At 40.6% G+C, this 19888-nt stretch overlaps 1 protein-coding gene across 9 annotated transcripts in view; it reads right to left on the reverse strand.

The window, feature by feature from the left end:
• Window positions 1–19888, reverse strand: part of mino (glycerol-3-phosphate acyltransferase mino) — a 274254-nt gene that overhangs the window by 14974 nt on the left and 239392 nt on the right. For all 9 annotated transcript variants that reach the window (XM_076180071.1, XM_076180079.1, XM_076180077.1 and 6 more), the window contains 5 exons: window positions 12509–12696; window positions 10043–10176; window positions 6235–6718; window positions 5852–6036; window positions 4042–4207 (listed from right to left, as the gene is read on the reverse strand). In XM_076180071.1, the coding sequence (XP_076036186.1) occupies window positions 4042–4207; window positions 5852–6036; window positions 6235–6718; window positions 10043–10176; window positions 12509–12696 (1157 nt within the window). The remainder of the gene's footprint in view (window positions 1–4041; window positions 4208–5851; window positions 6037–6234; window positions 6719–10042; window positions 10177–12508; window positions 12697–19888) is intronic.

Below are 19888 nucleotides of genomic sequence, written 5' to 3' on the forward strand. Positions count from 1 at the left end.
TGCTTGCTGCTCCTTGCTTTCTCATCCCCCCTTTGCTCCCTCACAAGCAGATCACCTAGGGATGCAATCTCACCCCCCCCCCTACTGGTGCCCAACATTCATTGTTAAATAAACTAACATCTCCACCAGAATTTGCCTTCAACCAGCGTAACTGGCTGCCCAATATGGGGCAGACTACCAGCCTAACATTTAGCTGCCCAATGTGAGTCAGACAACCAGCTTAATATTTGGCTACCCAATGTTTGGGGCTCTGATCCCCAGCTCTGCCACTGCTGTCTGCCAGGTCATCTACCGCCCACCAGATCACCTGCCAGTTCACCTACCAGGTCTGCCATCTGCCAGCTCACCTGCCCACCAGCTTGACTGCCATTGCTGCCTGCCAGGTCTGCCAACTGCCAATTTGACTCCCCACACTCTCACCTACCACAGGTATCTGCTGTCACTTGCCTATCATATCGCCTGCCACTATGACTGCCAGTTTACCCACCAGGTCTGCCATCTGCCAGCTCGCCTGCTGTCACTGACTGCCAGGCCATCTGCTGACTGTCAATTTGACTCCCCACACTCTCGCCTATCACAGGTATCTGCTGTCACTTGTCTGCCAACTCGCCTACCATTGCCGACTGCCAGGTTGTCTGCTGACAAATAATTTGACTCCCCACACTCTTGCCCACAGGTATCTGCCATCACTGTCTGCCAGATCATCTGTCGCTATGTGTCTGCCAGATTGATTGCCACCATATGTCTGCCAGATCGCCTGCCACTGTTACTGCTAGTTCGCCTACCAGGTCTGCCATCTGCCAGCTTGCTTGCCCACCAGCTTGACTGCCATCACTGCCTGTCAGGTCTGCAGACTGCCAGGTTGTCTACCTACATTCTCATCTACCACAGGTATCTGCCTTCATGTGTCTCCCAGATTGACTGCTGCCATGACTGCCAATTCACCTACCAGGTCTGCCATCTACCATCACTGACTGCCAGGTCTGCCAACTACCTACTTGCCTAACACAGGTATATTCGTGGACTACCACCATTGCTACTAGATCATTTTGCAACCAGAACTATGAGCATCCCCACTTTGACCCACCCACATGCTCAACAGAGATCACAAAGTCCTGCACCCTGACTCCAGTAAAGCTAATAACTAGCAACATCAACTGTCAAGTCCACAACACCCTGGGCGGCCTAACGTCCCACCTACTAACCATAACCATTCTCAAGTGTTTATCTTTTCAGGAAATTTTGTAACCACACTCCAATGCCACCTTACAATGTGATCCCAGGACACATTCTATATGAGATCCCCTGAGCACCCTCCCAAGATGAACCAACCTCTTCCACATCCTCCATGACATACATGACAACTCTGGTCCCACAGGGGTAGCTGAGCACCCTCGAGGCTTGCTACCCTGTGGCAAACAGACCACTACCTGCTGCTACTCCTGCAATCTGAGGGCTACCTCCACCCCCGCCTTTAATTTCCAGCCCAGTCCTGATGACAACTCCCTTAACATTTTCTTGTCAACACTCCACACAACTTTACTTCCTGCCTCGACTTCTATGGAGGTGTGTTAGGAGTAGTCCTTACTTCCTCGCCCCAACCTCTTCTTGGCATCTCATGACTTTACTGACCCGCAAGCAGTCCCATGGGACATGCTCTCATCTACCCAGTTGTGACACAACCCAGAGCTACTTTGAAGCCCACTAATGGGAAAAACCCTCCTTCAGGAAACACACATGCAGCTCACCAGCCTCAGCAATGATTATCCCCACCAGCCACATGACATAACACTGGATTCATTGAGGAATGTCTACACTCTGTCTTTGTGAGTTACCAGCATCAAAACATTTTGCCTCCAACTTCCAACATGGCACACATGACCTCATGCCAATTAGGGGCACAGGTAATGACCTGCCCGTGTATATAAAGGATGGACCAATGCCCAAAGATTCAGATAGCCTTGGAGCAGCATACGTGAACCTGGTTTGCTGCTCCTTGCTTTCTCACCTTCCCCCCACCCTTTTTGCTCCCTCACAGGCAGATCGCCTTGGAGCAGCACATGTGAGCCTGCTCGCTGCTCCTTGCTTTCTCATTCACCCCCCTTGCTCCCTCACAAGCAGATCGCCTGAGGACACAGTCATCACCTCCTTCACTGCCTCCCCACCCCCCACTGGCACCCAACATTCATTGTTAAATAAACCAACTCTATCTCCACCAGAGTTTGCCTTCAACCAGCCCAAATGGGTGCCCAATGTGGGGCAGACTACCAGCCTAACATTTGGCTGCCCAATGTGGGGCAGACAACCACCCTAACAGGAGGCAAAGAGAAGAGTCGATATAAAATGGGGAAAGAGTATGACAGAAAAAAATTGAAAGAATTAAAAAGATGTTTTGGAAGAAGTTAAAAGAAGAAGGGGAGGTGAGTCAAGTAGAAAAGAAATGGTAAAAGATGCAGATGGACAATGTTAACTAACAAGGAGGCAGTAAGGGGAGGATGGGCAGACTATTTTAAAAAGCTGTTGACTGTGGAGGAGGATAAGGTGGGATTGGTGGGAGATGCTAAGAAAATGGTGATGGGAGAGGGAAATGGAGAAATAAGAAATGATGAGGTACAAGTAGTTTTGAAAATTATTAGAACTGGTAAGGTACCTGGGTTAGATAGGTGTCATGTGGAGTCTGAAAAAGGGAGGTAAAGCAATAGTGGACTGGCTAGTGAAGTTGTTTAATCCCCCAAGGTATATACATGCTTCCCTCAATCTATAATTTACCTCCACCTCCACTCCCATCTTTCCTGCCACATGCAACTCTAAATACCTAAAATTATCCACTTCCTTCAACCTCATCCCTTTAAGACTTACTTCCAATTTGTTATCATCCTCTCGCCTTGTACATCTCATTACTTTTACCCACATTTGCCTTTAACTTTCTCCTATTGCATACCTACCTTTATCTTTGATTTTTTTTCTGAAACACTGTGTTAGCTATAATTAACTCTCTAAACACATCTCCACCATTAACTCTCCACTATGATTTTTACCTGGCACTCCAAACTTCCCAATCACTCCATTTATTGCTTCATCCCCTACTCCAGCAGATTCAATACCACTACACTGACATTCCTCCCAAAACTCTCTATGCACTCATTTAAATCTATCCAAAGAATCTCCCTTTCCTCTACACTCTTCTCACTACCAGGTCCACATGCACTTACAAAGACCCACATATCCTTTCCCAGTTTCACCTTCAACCATGTTGACCTTGAAGATACCTCCTTCCACTCCACCACACTCTTTCCTATATCTTCACTTACTAGTAGAGCCACTCCTTCCCTACCTCATCTTCTCTTCACTCCTGACACCCTCCTTATGACTCTCCCGAGCTCAAAATAATCCCTCCCTTTCAACTTGGTTTCACTTAATGCCAACACATCCATCTTTCTTCTCACATACTGCCCATCTCTTCCCTTTTACTATCATCTGTACCACACTCACCCACATTATAAGACCCAAACCTTAGGGTTCTAGTTGGAAAACTCCTCCCAGATCCTCTTTATGTCTTGACTTCTCATAAGAATAGGGTTACAGAGAGCAGGGTGTCTTGTCCCATTTTAGCAGCCTCTTATGATTGGAGTGGGAAAACTTGGTGGCAGTATTCTTTCATCCCCCTACCACAGGTGACAGAGCCAAAAATGGAAATATGTACTCAAGTGGTACAAGACAGTATTAAGAAGGAGAAGGGGGGACAGCATAATGGAGGGACAGTCGCAGTATAATAAAGTAGCATCATTTCTGTGTGAAGAAATTTCCTCTAACATAGACAAAATAATTTATAATGCACAATAAAGTGCAACCAATACCCCAGATGAGAAGGTGGATAAAATAAATGTGGTTGAAAAAGTAATTCAAAGGACACAAAAATATATATAACTATGCCCTAGGAAAGGAAGAAGTGATAATGGTAAGAAATTAAATCAAACAACATGAAATACAAAATATATTGATTAAATATGAGAGCACCTACTTTCTCCACTAATTACTCACCTACAATGGCATCAAGGGCAAAGACAGGTGCCAAAGCATTAGAGTAGTAACAGAGTTCAATGACATTAGGCAGGAGTGTGATGGGTTTTATAAATGTCAATTCATCATCATTTGTTCTACTGTCTGAGACTTCCGTCCGTATCAGTCCAGCACCCAACAACTTTGCCTGAAACACAGAAAAAATAGGTGAAAGAAATATAAAAAAGAAGAAATAAGAAGGAAAGGGAGAAAGAAGAAAAGAGGAGGAGGAAGACAATAAGAGAAAAAAAATGAATAGAAGTAAGATAGGAAGGAGAGAAAGAGGATGAGAAGGAAAAGGATGAGGAAGAAACGGAAGAAACTGAGGAGAAGGATGAACACAAGGAAAAGGAAGAGGAACAGGATCAGCAGCAGGAGGAGGAAGAGGGGTAGGAGTAGGAAGAGGGATGGAGGAGGAAGAGGGAAGTATGAGGAAGAGGAGGATGAGGGGTAGAGGAAAGAGGGGTAGGAGAAGGACGAGGGAAGGAAGAGGGAAGGGAAAGAAAAGGAAAACAAGGAGGAAGAACAAAAAGAAAATGAGGAGGAGGAGGAGGAGGAGGAGGAGGAAAGGCCGAAAAACAAAATTAAAAACTCCAAAACTGAAGGCCCAGGCAAGATCTCAAACACCTGAAACACCTTGAAACACCTGAAACACCTTGGACAAACAGCCATAAGCCAAAATTGACATTTTCAAATACAGGTAAACGTCGACTTACGATGGCCGCGACTTACGATTGTTCGACTTTACGATGACGACGACGACGATATGATAATTTAACCCCTTCCATACGGTGCCGCACACGTACGCGTCATGAGGAGCAAGTGGATTCGCGACGCTGCCATATCGGCGTCTTGATTATATTTATTGTAGTCGCCCCTGTGTTTTTACATTCTCTCAAATGATTCATTCTCTGTGGTTTTCAAATTTCGCGGGTGAAAGAGAGAACGATCGATATAAGCGGTGACTATATTTTATGATGCGAGTATTATTACGTCACGTCGTACGGCTGGCATTGGCTGCTGCCCGCGAGATTTAAGTTCCGTACTGAAAATACATATTATAGTGTTTGAATATGGTAAAAAGGATAAAAATAATTAAATAAACTACTGTACATGTTTAATAGGCTATATTCAGTATCTCTGGTGGATAATATACAGGTAGGCTAGGTACAGTGACCACGGAACAGAGTGGGGATCGACTTACGATGAGATCGTCTTACGATGGCTCTATCGAAACCTAATGCCATCGTAAGTCGACGTTTACCTGTACTCCTGGTTAAACAACAAAATCATAAACATTTTGAAAAGAACTCGCTCCCAATGTTAAAACTATACATATACTTCAGCACTTACCAGTTGAACAATTCCCTCCTTCACCCACTCCTCACTTAATTCCCAAACTTAAATTCACTCCACCCATTTAACAGTTTCACACAATGCTAATATATCCACCTTTTTCTATTGTTATCATTATTATGGATAAATCTAACTTCATGAAATTTCTATACATCAATAAAAAGACCTAATTACTATTACATAAATCCCTAGAATACAATAACTCCTATGTAAGTACTATGAGGCACGAGTGACCCCAGTATTCTATGAATGGGCTTGATCACATTTTCTGTGGTTATAAACATTCTGGGTGACAGAGAAAGAGTATAATAGCTGTAACTTTAAATCTTATATTGTGCAATGTGTTGCATCATTGTACATCAGGAAACTTAATGTGCTTGCGAGTATTTGACTTCTATTGAAGAGGTTAAGCTCTTCCAATTACAAGATCACTTACTGCATGCTTGACAACTTCTCTAGATTCTCCTGAAAATCCTGTGTCACGCCCTCTTGCAGTAAGGGTCTCTCTTAGGGTGTCTAGGGCTTTGGTTAATGTTGCAAGGGATGCACCTTCACGGAAGAGATTCAACAAGAGCCACGACAATGCATTTGTAGACATAATGGCCTGACACTTCTCTGAATCTGAATCAGAAGATATTTAAGAGTTATAAGATACATCTGGATTATGGAAAAATTCACTCAAGTACAAATATAACAACCATGAGAAACAAATTTATTCAAAGAGAAACCTTATGGACTCATCTTGCATTAAAGTGACATTCTACTGTACCTGTTGTTGGTCCCATTATGTAAAAAATGAGATAAAGCTAGTGTACTCACCATACACAATATGTGCGGCCAATGACTTGACCAAATTTCTGTACTCATCCGTGACTTCAGAGCCAAAAAGAGATGAATTGCTTCTTGCTCCATGAAGATTTTGTTTATTGATTATAGTTGATGCATCTGATACACTATTTCCAGGATTGGATAGTGTCTGCTTTAGAAGAAGGTGGTTGTTTGTGTTTGGTGATGAGAGAGATCGGTGATGACATTTGGCAGGGGCATCAGTCACTGGCGTAAGAGCTGTCAATGATGATTGAGGAGAGGTGCTGGAGGGTGTGAGAGACATTGCAGATGGATATGGAGAGAGGGGTGGTGTTGTTGATGAAAGCTTTGCTACAGATCGAAGACTTTGTAGCTTTGCACCCTGGATATACTCGCGCAAGCTGAAGGGCTGTCCAAAGTCAATGCGTGAGTGACCATAGTTGGTGGAGAGCACCTTAATAATTGCACGTACAGCACCCCAGAAGGACTCCGGAACCTGTAATTACAAAACATATATTTCATTTCCACAACTGCTGCGAGTGATACATGGTAAATTCATCAATCAACAAATCAAACCATTGCCCCAGGTCTTTCTTGCAGGAGACCAATGATTCAGAGGTAACTGTCAACAACCACCAGACTGTCCAGTAAGTTAATCAAGGAAGAAATATTGTCTTGTTATCTGTGTATGGCTAGGGTGAAGAGAAGGTGTTCAATGTCTTCTGTGTGATGGTAGGAGCTGGAGCATTTTTTTCTTTGGCCTGGCCTATTTTGGTATTGTAAGTTATTGTTGGGTGGTGATCTGAACATAGTTCTTGCTTCTCCTGGGGATTCTTCTGTTAGTCTAGAAGAGTTTGATATAAAAGGGCATTTCTTCATTGGTCTTGGAGCATTTGTTTTGTGATCTGAGCACGAATATGTTTTTGTATGGATATCTTGTGTGGTGCAAGTGGAAGGTTATTGTATATGTTTTTGTAGTATGCTGCTGGTATGTAAATGAAGCAGTGTGGCCCTACTGTGGATGTGCTGCATCTTGCTGTATTGTTTCTGACAATGCAGCAGTAGGTGGGAGACCAGGACAGCCCTTCATTCATGAAGAGCTGAGATAATCTGACAAATGAGTGATGGCTACAGTGGGATGGGTGGGTGTGGGTGCATGCCTTGGCTGGCTACCTCCCTTACAAAAGGAAAGATGCCTTTGGTATAAAAATAAACTCCTACTGCCCCTCTTTTATGCTGTTACCCTGAGCCTGTCTTTTAACTACTTCTATGACTACCTTTTTCTGATACCCCTGAATGTTTCTGAAATGAAGTGTCTGAGAATGACAGATGTTAAATAAGTAGATTGAATGAGAAATGTGGAACTGAGGCAGAGAACTGGGGTGGGAAGGGAGTTGTAAGTTTGGGTAAAACAAGGAATGCTGTAGTGGGTCAGGTATGTGGAAAGAGTGAGGAAAGATAAGCTAATCAAATTGGAAAGAAGTGTATGGAGTGTGCTTGAAAGACCAAGAATATGATGAATGAATGGGTCATTAGGGGCTTTGGATGAATATGGAACATTTGTTAAGCAGGGAAAAGAAAGTACAAATTATAGAAATGAATGGAAGGAGACTGAATGGTTGAAGGGCAGCGGCGGCGCCAGGAATTTTTAGTTGGGGAGGCTAAGGGGGGCTGAGCAAATTTTTTGGGGGGCTAATAGTAATATGATAATACACATATATTATCCTCATTTCAGAAGGGGAGGGGGTTAATGGTTGGGCTAGCACTGATGGCTGACAAATCTTTAGCCCTGGCAATTAAAAATTCCACTTAATAAAATTATTTCAATGAGTGTTTTAAATTTTCAATTTGCTCATTTCAGTTGGGGGGGCTAATGGGGGGGGCTGGCCTCTTTTTGGGGGGGGCTAAAGCCCCCCCAAGCGCCCCCCTGGTGCCGCCACTGTTGAAGGGATAACACTGCCTGAAGGAATATTCTTCTTATCTGCTCAATAATTTCCAGTGGATATGGAGGAAAGGGGTCACCATATGATGAAGTAGTGGAGTGTCATGGCCCATCTGTGGAAAACCTGTACATCACTGTAGTGCTTTTATAGTAGTATGGTGGGACCAAAGATAACCCTTCATCACAGATGTGTCAAGAAGGGTGGGTTGGTTAAATATGTTTACATTGTATTTACCTAACTGTAGTACACAGTAAAGGGGCAAAGCTTGTTGGGTCCCGTTTCCTATTCTCTAATTTTCTAACATACCTAAACTCAATACCCTGTCTGGGGTATTGGCTGCAAGTTATTGTGGGGTTTAAAGCTGCTCAGTAGCATGCAGTTGATACTTTGCATTCTTTTTTTTTTTTTGTACTGAATTTCATTTCCCATTCTTGGCTCCATGTAAAAATAGCATCTAGATCTTTTTGCAATATTCTACTGTCCTCCTTATTTTTCATTCTTCTCATGATTTTCACATCACCTGCAAACATATTGGCATAGCTTGATGTTCCTTCTATCATGTCATTAACATAGACAAGAAACATTATTGGTGCAAGCAATGAACCTTGTGGTAATCTGCTAATTACTGCTCTCAAGCTTGACATCTTGTCCTTTACTACTGTCCTCATGTATCTTTCCTTCAAAAAGTTTTTAATCCATTCTAATAGTTTGCCTCTCAGTCATCCAACATGCTCCAATTTCCACATAGTTCAACTATGAAGTACTTTATCAAGTGCCTTCTCTAGGTCCACATGCAGTCCATCCACCCTTCTCTCTCTTGCAATACATCAATCATTTTTGAGTAAAAGCTTAAAAGGTTCAACACACATAACCTACCAAATGTAAAGCCAAACTGACTCTGTCAGAATGTGCATCTTTTCAAGATATTTTGTCCATTGATCTTTCACAATCCTTTCACATAATTTCACAATATATTGTGCTCGTTAGTGATACTGACCTATAATTTAGTGGTGTTTCCTTGTTTCCACTTCTGTGAATTGGCACCATGTTTGCCCTTTTCTAATCGAATCCTAATTGTATTTAACTAATTGTAGTATACAGGAAAAGAGCAATGCTCACTGGGTTCTGTCTCCTATTCTTCAATTTTCTAACATACCTAGACTCAAATTCATGTACAGTTCCAGTTTAATCTATATCTTTGATTTCCAATTATATTTAGATTTGAACTTATTTATTGTTTGAGCTTGGGCTATATCACCTTCTAAGCTATTCCACATATTTATACATCTATATGGAAAACCGTATTTCTTCACATCCTTTCAACATGTGGTTTTTCTAAATTTACTTCCATGACTTCTTAAAGCCCTCCCATATTTAACCAGATCTCTTCTATCAATGCAATCTATCTACTTTAGTGACCTCAACACTGTAATCATGTCACCTCTTTCTTTTTTATCTTTCAAAGTTGGCAGACCCATTACATTTAGTCTTTCCTCATATGGTTTATCTATTAGGCTGGGAACCAGTTTGGTTGTTGGCCTTTATATTCTCTCAATCTTGCTTATATCCTTCCCTCTGTGTGGGGACCATTACTACTGATGCATATTCCAATCTTGGATGTATTTGGGTTTCAATGAGTTTTTTCATCATCTCCTCTACTATATAATGGAATGCCACTTTAATCTTCTGCAGTAGTCCATATGTCTCTCCCACATTCCTGCTGATATATCTGTCAGCTGACAGGTTGTGTTTTATCAACACTCCCAAGTCTTTTTCTATTTTGCTTTTGTAATGTGTGCTTATGTGTGTGTATGAGAAAAAAAATAAAAAATAAATAAAAAAATAAATAAACAAGACCTTATAATGTCACCACTAACCTTGTTTTGGCCAAGTTGTTCTCTTATGAAATTACCATCAAGTAGTTTGTCATAGTTGATGGCTATGGGCACAATCAGAGCATCATCAAGAGTTCCACTGACATAAGCATCAACTAGAACACTCAAAAGCCCACCTAATGGGAAAAAAAATGCATTTTGGAATAAAAATATATAAAATTAGTCTACATTCTTTATTCAAACCTTTGTGCTAACAATGTGAACTGATCTAATGAAAATAGTACTGACCAAATTATAGTTATGCTTATAATTGATATTCAGAAATATGCACTAGAATTTATTTCCCCAAGGTGCACAACCTATTTATTTGCCTACAGTGCACAAACTATTTAATAGTTATTACATTTCAAAAGAGGGTACACTTCATTCACATTTGCTCTTAAGGTATCATCATCATTAAAAGTAATGAAGTGAAATTAATTTATATATGTGAATGATTTATTAAAAAAGGAGGTAGAAAGGAGGGGTAGAAGATATTTTACATGCATACATACACACACACATTATATATATATAATATATATATATATATATCCATATATCAAGTAATGTAGATGTTGTAACATGTGAGTAAAATAAAACTTAAACCCACTCTCGGAGAGAGATAAGCTGAGGTATAGAGTAAACCATATATTTCGACCACCAGGTGTGGTCCTCTTCAGCAGTTACAATTATTGCATACATAGACAAGGACATATATACAGAGGAGAATGCTACAAAAGGGAACCAGGTAAGCCTCAAGTCATGTGCCCTGAGTGGGGTCGGATATATATATACATTATATATAATATATATATATAACTGTATATATATATACATATACCAAGGCTTTTTCCCCCTTAAAAGGGAGGTAGCCAAAAAGGAAAAGGCATAAATCCATTCTCACCCATTCCATCCCTAAACACATTCCACCCCCCTCCACTCTCCCTCTCATCTTAGCACCTCCTGGATGACGGGTTATCCCTGCACCTTGTCCACTGCCCTGGGTCAGAGGCAGTGTTGCAAGACACAGCACATCCACTGCAAGGCCGCTTCATTAAATTGGCAACCCCCCCCCCCCTGCAGAAAAGGAGAAGACTGGGAGAGATCCCGTCGGGCTGCGTCAAATTTTTCTCACACATACTACCTCATCCCCCATCCCCCCACCCATTCCACCTCATGCATCACAGCATCATCCATATACAACCATTCTCCATTCACCCCTGTCTTCTGTCCTCTCCCGTCCTTCCTCAACAGACATTCCCCTCTTCCCCAAAGCCCCCTTCACCCCATCCATCCATCTCATCCTAGGACGCCCCCTCATGTTCACTCCCTCCACATCTGCCTTCCATACCTCTTTTACTAGTCTTTCTTCACTCATTCTTTCCATGTGTCCAAACCATCCTAATACTCTTTCATCAACCCTATCTCCCAACTCCCTTACCACCCCATTCTCCTCCTTACCTCCTCATTTCTCACTCTATCCAGCCTAGTAACCCCCATCATACTTCTCAAGACACCTAATCTCAAACACGTTCTAACTCCTTCTCTCTTCCTCTCTTATGTTCCATGTTTCAGCCCCATACAGTGCTGTTGGCACAATCACTCCTTCATACAGTCTCCTCTTAGCATCCATTCCCAAATGTCTATTCCTCATTACACTTTTTAATCCACCAAGGCATTTACTTGCTTCTCTCAATCTACATTCTACCTCCACCTCTACTCTATCCTTTCCTGCCACATTTGCACCCAAGTATCTAAAACTATCCACTTCCTCCAGTTGCTCTCCCTTAATGCTCACTTTCAATCTGTTGCTATTTTCACCCCTTGTACATCTCATCACCTTACTTTTACCCATATTTATCTTCAATATTCTTCTTTCACACACTCCCAAACTGTCACCAACTTCCTCAATCCCTCCTCTGATCCTGCTACAAGTGCTGTGTCGTCCGCAAACAACAGCTGGCTCACCTCCCACTTTTCTCCATTTTCTTACATTGATAATTTGGATTACTGTCTCTTAAAAGGCAAGTTGTAGTGGTTCAATTCCTGTCAATATATATATTTTTTCATGGGTGTTTCAAAGTTCCCATTTTTCTGTCACCCTGTATATATGCATATACATACACACACACACACACATATATATATACATACATACATATACCAAAGCTTTTTCCCCCTTACAAGGGAGGTAGCCAAAAAGGAAAAGGCATAAAATCACTCCCACCCATTCCATCCCTGAATACACTCCACACCCCTCCACCCTCCCTCTTATCTTAGCACCTTCTGGATGACAGGTCATCCCTGCACCTTGTCCACTGCCCTGGGTCAGAAGCAGTATATATATATATATATATATATATATATATATATATATATACACATATACATATATAGAGGAATGTAGTAGTGCAAAATGATCAGGCTACTGCCACATATCTAACTAATTTTACAATAAATGCTTACCTTTTGGCATGCATGGCTTTCCTGTCCGTGTGCGTCCTCCTTCAATGAAGAACTCCAGGTTGAACCCTGATTGCAAGGCATGGGACATGTATGTCTGCAATACTGACCTATATACCACATCTTTCCGGGATTTGTTGCTTTCCAATCGCCGTTTGATAAAGAAACCACCAAGCCCTCGTAGTAACCATCTGCCATATGGATATTTAGTGAATATATGTTAGAGATGAAGTGTTTAAGAAGTATGGTGTGGGTTATGAGGATGGACAGAGAAATGAAGAGAGGTGGTGAGTGGAGGTGGGGGTGGAAAGGGACTAGCAGATAGAGTTGATCAAAGAATGCCTAGATGGTTTGGGCATTAGGAAAGAATTCGTACAGAAAGACTTGCAAAAATTAGTGCATGAAGGAAACTTGAGAGGATGATCAAGAATGAAATAGATGCATAGGGTTAAGGGATCACTGGATGGAGCAAGTCAAGCAAGTGGACTAATATAAATGTGCATGGAGAGTGGCTGTAAATGGATGAGAAAACAATATAGCTCAAAGGTATTTATTCTTGTCTGTACTGTATATTTCTCAAATGGAGTGTGTGAGGTGTGTGTGACCATATAATGATACATACATATACCAAAGGCTTTTTCCCCCTTACAGGGGGGGGGGGGGTTAGCCAAAAAGAAAAAAGAAAAAATCATAGAAAACACTCCCACCCATTCCATTGCCTACATATTCCACTCCCTTCCACCCTCCTCCATCCCTCTCATCTTGGCACCTCCTGGATGACAGGTCATCCCTGCATCCTGTCCACTGCCCTGGGTCAGAAGCAGTGTTGCAAGACACAGCACATCCACAGCAAGGCAGCTTCATAAATCCCCCCCCCCCAAAAAAAGGGAGAAGACAGGGAGAAATCCCTTCGGGCTGCATCAATTTTTTTCTCATATATACTTTCTCGCCCCACATCCCCCACCCACTCCCCCTCATGCTTCACAATATCATCCATACACAACCCTTCTCCATTCACCTCCATCTTCTGTTCTCTCCCATCCTTCCTCAACAGACATTCCTCTCTTTTGTAATGCCCCTTTCACCCCATCCATCCATCTCATCCTAGGTCACCCCCTCATATTCACTCCATCCACCTCTGCCTTCCACACCTCTTTCACTAATCTTTCTTCACTAATTCTTTCCATGTTTCCAAACCATCCTAATACTCTTTCATCAACCCTATCTCCCAGTTCCCTTTCCACCCCTGTTCTCCTCCTCACCTACTCATTTCTCACTCTATTTAGCCTAGTAACAAATATACTTCTCAGACATTTCATCTCACTTTCAAACTCCTTCTCTCTTCCTTTCTTATGTTCCATGTTTCTGCCCCATACAGTGCTGCTGGCACAATCACTCCTTCATATAACCTCCTCTTAGTATCCATTTCCAGATATATTTCTCATTACACTTTTCAATCCACCAAGGCATTTACTCGCTTCTCTATGATGCAGTGGGAATAAACCAGTTCTGGCTGTTGGGCCCTACTATATTCACCTAATTGTAGTTATACATGAAAGGAGCAAAGCTTGTTGGGTCCCATACCCTATGCTCCAATTTTATTATACCTATCCTCAAATTCATGTATGGTTCCAACTATGTCTTGCTGCATTGTTTCTGCCCCACACTGGGGACCCTTCATCTGTAAGGACCTAATGTGGGAGGGGCAGTGAATGGGCTTTTGAATAGGTGTGCTATACCTATAAACACTAATGAAGTCCCTGGCAAGGATAACATATACCATATACTAAACCAATAAAATATCCTGGGTAAATAATGGAATGGAAAATGATGGAGCTAGTACAAAGGATGTAGCGAACCAAAAGGATACCGTATTTTACCTAGTTGTTATTTACCTCATTGTATCTTATGGGAAGGGGAGCTATGCTTGTGGTGTCCTGTCTCTGAATCTTGCCATATCTAATTTGCTCTTAAATTCTTGTATTGTTTTTGCACACACTATTGTTTTGTCTAGTATGTTCCATACATTCATCACTCTGTGGGGAAACTTTTTTTTTCAAGTCTCTTCTATAATGGTCCTCCTTAAGTTTCCTTCCATGTCCTCTTGTGTTTCTCTTATCCCAATTTAGTATGTCATCTCTATCAAGGATTTCCACACCTTTCATAATTCTGTAGAAGGTCAAGTCACCTCTTTCTTTTCTTTGTTTCAGAGTCAGTGGTTCTAGTTTTGACAGTCTTTCTTCACATGACATTTTTGATAGTGATGGGACCATCTTCGTAGTTGCTCTCTGGATTTTCTCAATCTTCTTTGTATTCTTTTTAGTACTGGGTGACCATAGTGTTGCTGCATACTCCAATTTAGGTCTTACCATTGTGACTGGTATTTTCTTTACCATTTCTTCATCCAAATAAGTAAAACCCACTTTTATTCTTATCACGTTATAGGCTTCACCAATAATTTTGTTTATATGTTTGTCAGGGGACATATCTTTTGTGATGATTACTCCCAGGTCTTTTTCATGTCCCACTTTCTTTACTTCCTTTTCACCAATTTTATATTGTCCTGATATCCTTTTTTTCTTTTTCTTTTAACTTTTTCCGAATTCTATTATACTACATTTCTTAATGTTGAAATCCACTTCCCAGGTCCTGTTCAGATCTCTCTGTAGTGAGTCACAGTCCATTTCATTACTCACTTTCTTTAACAATTTTGCATCATCTGCAAAGAAGCTCATGTAACATTCCACACCTTCATCCATGTCATTCACATAGACAACAAACATTATTGGAGCTAATACCAATCCTTGTGGAACTCCATTAATTACTGCTTCCCAAGTAGACCCTTATCTATGAACACTACCCTCATTTTTCTTCCATGCAAAAAGTCCTCCATCCATTTCAATAGTTTACCTTGTATCCCTCCTATGGTTTCTATCTTTATTAGTTTTTTTGTGAGGGGCTTTATCAAAAGCTTTTGGTAGATCTAGGAATGCACAATCAGTCCAGAAGTCTTGAGTAAAAACATATCAAACTTGTGGTACATGATCTTCCCTATCTAAATCCAAGTTGTCTCGGGTTGAGTATATTGTTCTCCTCCAAGTGTTTTATCCATCTACTTTTTATAACTTTTTCACAAATTTTGGCTACTGTGCTTGTAAGGGAAACCAATCTGTAATTTGTTGGGTCTTCCTTATTTCCTCTATAAATTGGTACAATATCAGCATTTTTCCACTCTTCTGGTATTTTTTTCTTCTTTGAGTGAGCAACTTTTATGTTATATATTTTGCCTGTTAGTTCTTTACATTATTTTAATATCTAATTTTATATTCTATCCAGACCACGCAATTTCCTGACATCAAGGTTCATTATTTGTTTATTTCTTTCAGTGTTATTATTATTTCCCTCATGAGGGTGGGAATTTCACTTCTCTCCTTTCATCTTGATGTTGCATTTTTCTCTAGTGAAAACAGACATGAAGTATTTGCTCATGACCTCAGCAATTTCTGTATCTTCTGTGTATTCTATATTCCCTTGGCATAGTTTCACTATTTCCTGTTTATTTTCTAGTTTACCATTTACATATCTATAGAATAGTTTTGGCTGATCCTTACATTTTTCTATAATGTCTTTTTTATATTTTCTTTTTTCTTCCCTGTATATTTTTACATATTCATTCCTTTAATATATATTTGCCACTTTCTAGGTTTTTTGTCTTTTCTCCATCTTTTCCAAGCTTTATCTCTTCTGTCATTCGCTTTGCTGCACCTTCTATTAAATCAGCACTTAATATACACCTTTTCTTGTTTTTGCTTTTTTTGACATGTTTATCCACTTCTTCTTTGTTGATTTTCATAAGAATCATCCATTTTCTTCCACTTCTGTTCCTTGTAAAATTTTCCCAGTTCACTTTAAAAAAAAAAAAAAAAAAAAAATGTCCCAAGTTTCTCAAAGTCTGTTTTACTATACATCAGTCTTCCTTTTCTGCATTTCTCATTTCATGTTCTGATGTAAATGATAAATCTAGTCTCAACGGTTCATTATTTCTAAATCTAGTGTTTTCTTCTACACATTGTGTGTCTGTATGTTCTACAGTCATGTCAAGTAATACATTTCCCCATTGATCCTCTCCACCTTTCACTGTCATCTCTTCACAACATATTTCTTTGTAATTAAAGTCTCCCATGAGTACTGCTTTATTTCCATCCTTCAGCATCTCATTTAATGAAGATCTCTTATCATCTAACATACTGGAGTAATCTCTCTCCAATACCTTGTTTTTGGGGGCACATAAATAACTGCAAACTTTCTGCTTTTAATGTCATTACCTTCAACTCTTATTGTGATCATCTCTACCCTGTTCTCTCCATATGTAACTTTCATCACATTTAAGTTTTTCTTTACCAGGAATATGACTCCTCCATCTTGCTTCTCCTCTCCATTTCTAAGCCAGTGATTATCCATGTCCAATATTGTTTGGTACTAGTGGACCCCTTGATTTTGTCTCCACAATTCCCATTATGTCTGGTTTTGCTTCTGACAGGTAATAATTCAGATTGTTTAATCCTTAGATTAATCCATCTATGTTGGTATAAGCTAATTTCAATTATCTATCCCATCTCATTCTCTGAACCTTTAATTTTTTCCCTTGAATATACCATTTTTTCAGTTTCATATCTAACACTCTCTAACAGAACTGTATTACCTCAGTCTGTTCTTTTCTTGTTTTTTCTTTAACTTCATTTCTTAATGTCTTAATTTTTCCTCTTTCCTCATCATTCATGTCTCTTTTTATCCATATATTTTAGTGTTCATTTCTTGCTAATTTTCCAGTTCAAGCTAAGATTTCTTCCACTTCCATTTGTGACCTTAATTTGATCTTTAGTGGTCAACTTTTTCCTTTTTTTCTGTATATTTACCCATTCTGTGCACTTCCTCTATTTCCTTTTCTATTTCTTGTTCTTTATCTTGTACTACTTTAAGAACATTTCTTGCCAATTCTTTGTCCTCTATCTCACAGGATTCAATTTGGGTTATGTTTTTCCTTTAGACCATATTTTCACTACATACTTTTTTGTCTACTGTATCTCTTACTAGATTTTCTTTAACTACCTTAATGACACCATCTTCGGCCTTCTCCTGCATTTGTTGATGAACTATTTCTTTAAAAATTACCTTATCTTCTTTGTCTTTTTTTCCAATCATTCCTGAGTCATTGCATTTATCTGTTCATCCACCTCTTTCCTTATGGTCTCATTATTTGTGTTTTCATTATTTTTCAACCTCTCATTTTCACATTTTAATTTGGCCAGTTCTTTTTTTAGTGCACTTACCTCTTCTTTTATTTCAGTGTTTACTTTTTTTTAAGTCACTTCTTTATTTAGATCTTTGTCTTCCATAGATTAACAGTTTCTTGCTTCCATGATTCATTCATATTTCTTATGTCCCTCTCTATGTCTATAACTCTACTAAAAATTCTTCTTTCATACCCACTAAATCCAGTGAAATTATCCTCATCAGCATTATCAAGTAGAAACCTTTTGGTGACTCTTGGTGATCTGAAACTTATGTTCACATTTTGCTTCACCCTTGTGCCCGTAGGCTTTGGGTACATGTTTATATTATATTGCAACAGACAGCCATCCTGGGGATTCTCTGGCCCGTCATCATTTTCTTCCATTTTATTTGAATTACACACTACATTATAAATTAACCATTTCGGGTATCCACGAGCACTCCTCTTCCCAAGAGGCCATGGAAAGAAACTCAAAAAACATAGTTATAGAAGAGATCTGAAGAAGAACAGTTTCCCCACATTGAGTGGTGGACACTTGGAACAAACTGGACGAAACAATAGCGAGTGCAAAAACCATTCATGAATTTAAGAGCAAACTAGACACTGTGAGATACAAAGGTGGGACACCACGACCATAGTTCCACTTCCCATAAAATACAACTAGGTAAATCCAGTATTCAACACAGAAGAAAATTGGTAGAGATGAAATGTGGAGTTGAATGGTAGCAAGGCAGAAGACAAAAGAAGTGATTAAAAGTGTAAAACAAAGATGTGCTGGGCACATGGCATGGATACCAGGGTGAAAGAATTCTAAGGAGAGTGATAATGGGAGTGGTTCATGGAAGAAGGCATAGAAGAACATCTCAGAAAAAGGTGGATGGATGGATGGAATAATGTAAGGACTGGATTGAAGAGGAACTGATCAAGACAGACAAATTGGAGACCAATGTACCTGCATGAGGTGATCCTGCAAGATGAACACAGAAGCTGCCCATTTTCAAAACCTGTCAACCCCCTTATCTCCTTCAGGAGGTGCAGGTATGAGAGACTGATATTCTGTCTCTAGACTGGGCCCAAGATCTCTCAGTATTAACCTCAACTGTATACTGATACAACACAGACTAGTCCAAATTTTCTTACCATAAATTTGTGGGAGGTACCAAGTATCACTGGCAGCCACTGTGGAGATGCAGGTTTTCTACTTTGTGAAACTCACAGTAACAATTGATTGATGGATGGAAATTGCACAACACTGACAAAGGTGTACACAGTTATTGGCAGGCCAGAAGCAAAACATGATTCAAGACCCAATGGAGTGAGTGTGCTACAGGTGTAGGGCGGATGTATGCTTTGACTCAGCCACGACCCTTATAAGGGGAAAAAGGCCTTTGGTATAAAAATATAACAAAAATTAGTCCATAAGTTTCCACCTATACACCAAGGGCTCCCCCCCCCCCATACAAGGGCAGTAACAAAGTCAGAAGGCACATACCCACTCCCCTTCACCACCCTTTCCTCCCTCTCATCTTAGCTCCTCATGTTTGATGTGTCATCTCTGTGTCCCACCCACTGCCCTGAGTCAGAGGCAATGCAGCAAGACACAGCATATCCACAGCAAGGCTGCTTCACTTAATCAGCGACCCCCGCCCCCCTCCATTCCCTCATGCAGAAAAAGAGAGGGCAGTGAGAAATTCCTTTGGGCTGTGTCAAAATATCAGACATAACCACTCCCATTCCCCCAAATCCCCCTGCATCACAGTATCTTCTTTACACAGGCATTCTCCACTCACTCCTATCTCCTGCCTTCATTCTTCCTTGTTCAATAGACATTCCTTTCTTGCTTAATGCCCCTTTCACCCCATCCACCCATCTCATCCTCAGTTGTCCCCCTCAAGCTCACTCCATCTTGAGGGGACGACCAAGGATGAAATGGATGGATAGGGTGCAAGGAAAGTTAATGAAGAGGGGAATGCCTGTTAAACAAGGAAGGGTGAAGGCAAGGTATAAGGGTGCATGGAGAATGGCTGTGTACAGATGATACTGTGATGCAAGGAAGGAAGTGGTTATGTCTGAATGATATTTTGAAACAG

The sequence above is a fragment of the Oratosquilla oratoria genome, chromosome 43 (genome assembly GCF_046742065.1).
Source record: "Oratosquilla oratoria isolate Oo_2021 chromosome 43, ASM4674206v1, whole genome shotgun sequence".
Lineage (NCBI taxonomy): Eukaryota > Metazoa > Arthropoda > Malacostraca > Stomatopoda > Squillidae > Oratosquilla > Oratosquilla oratoria.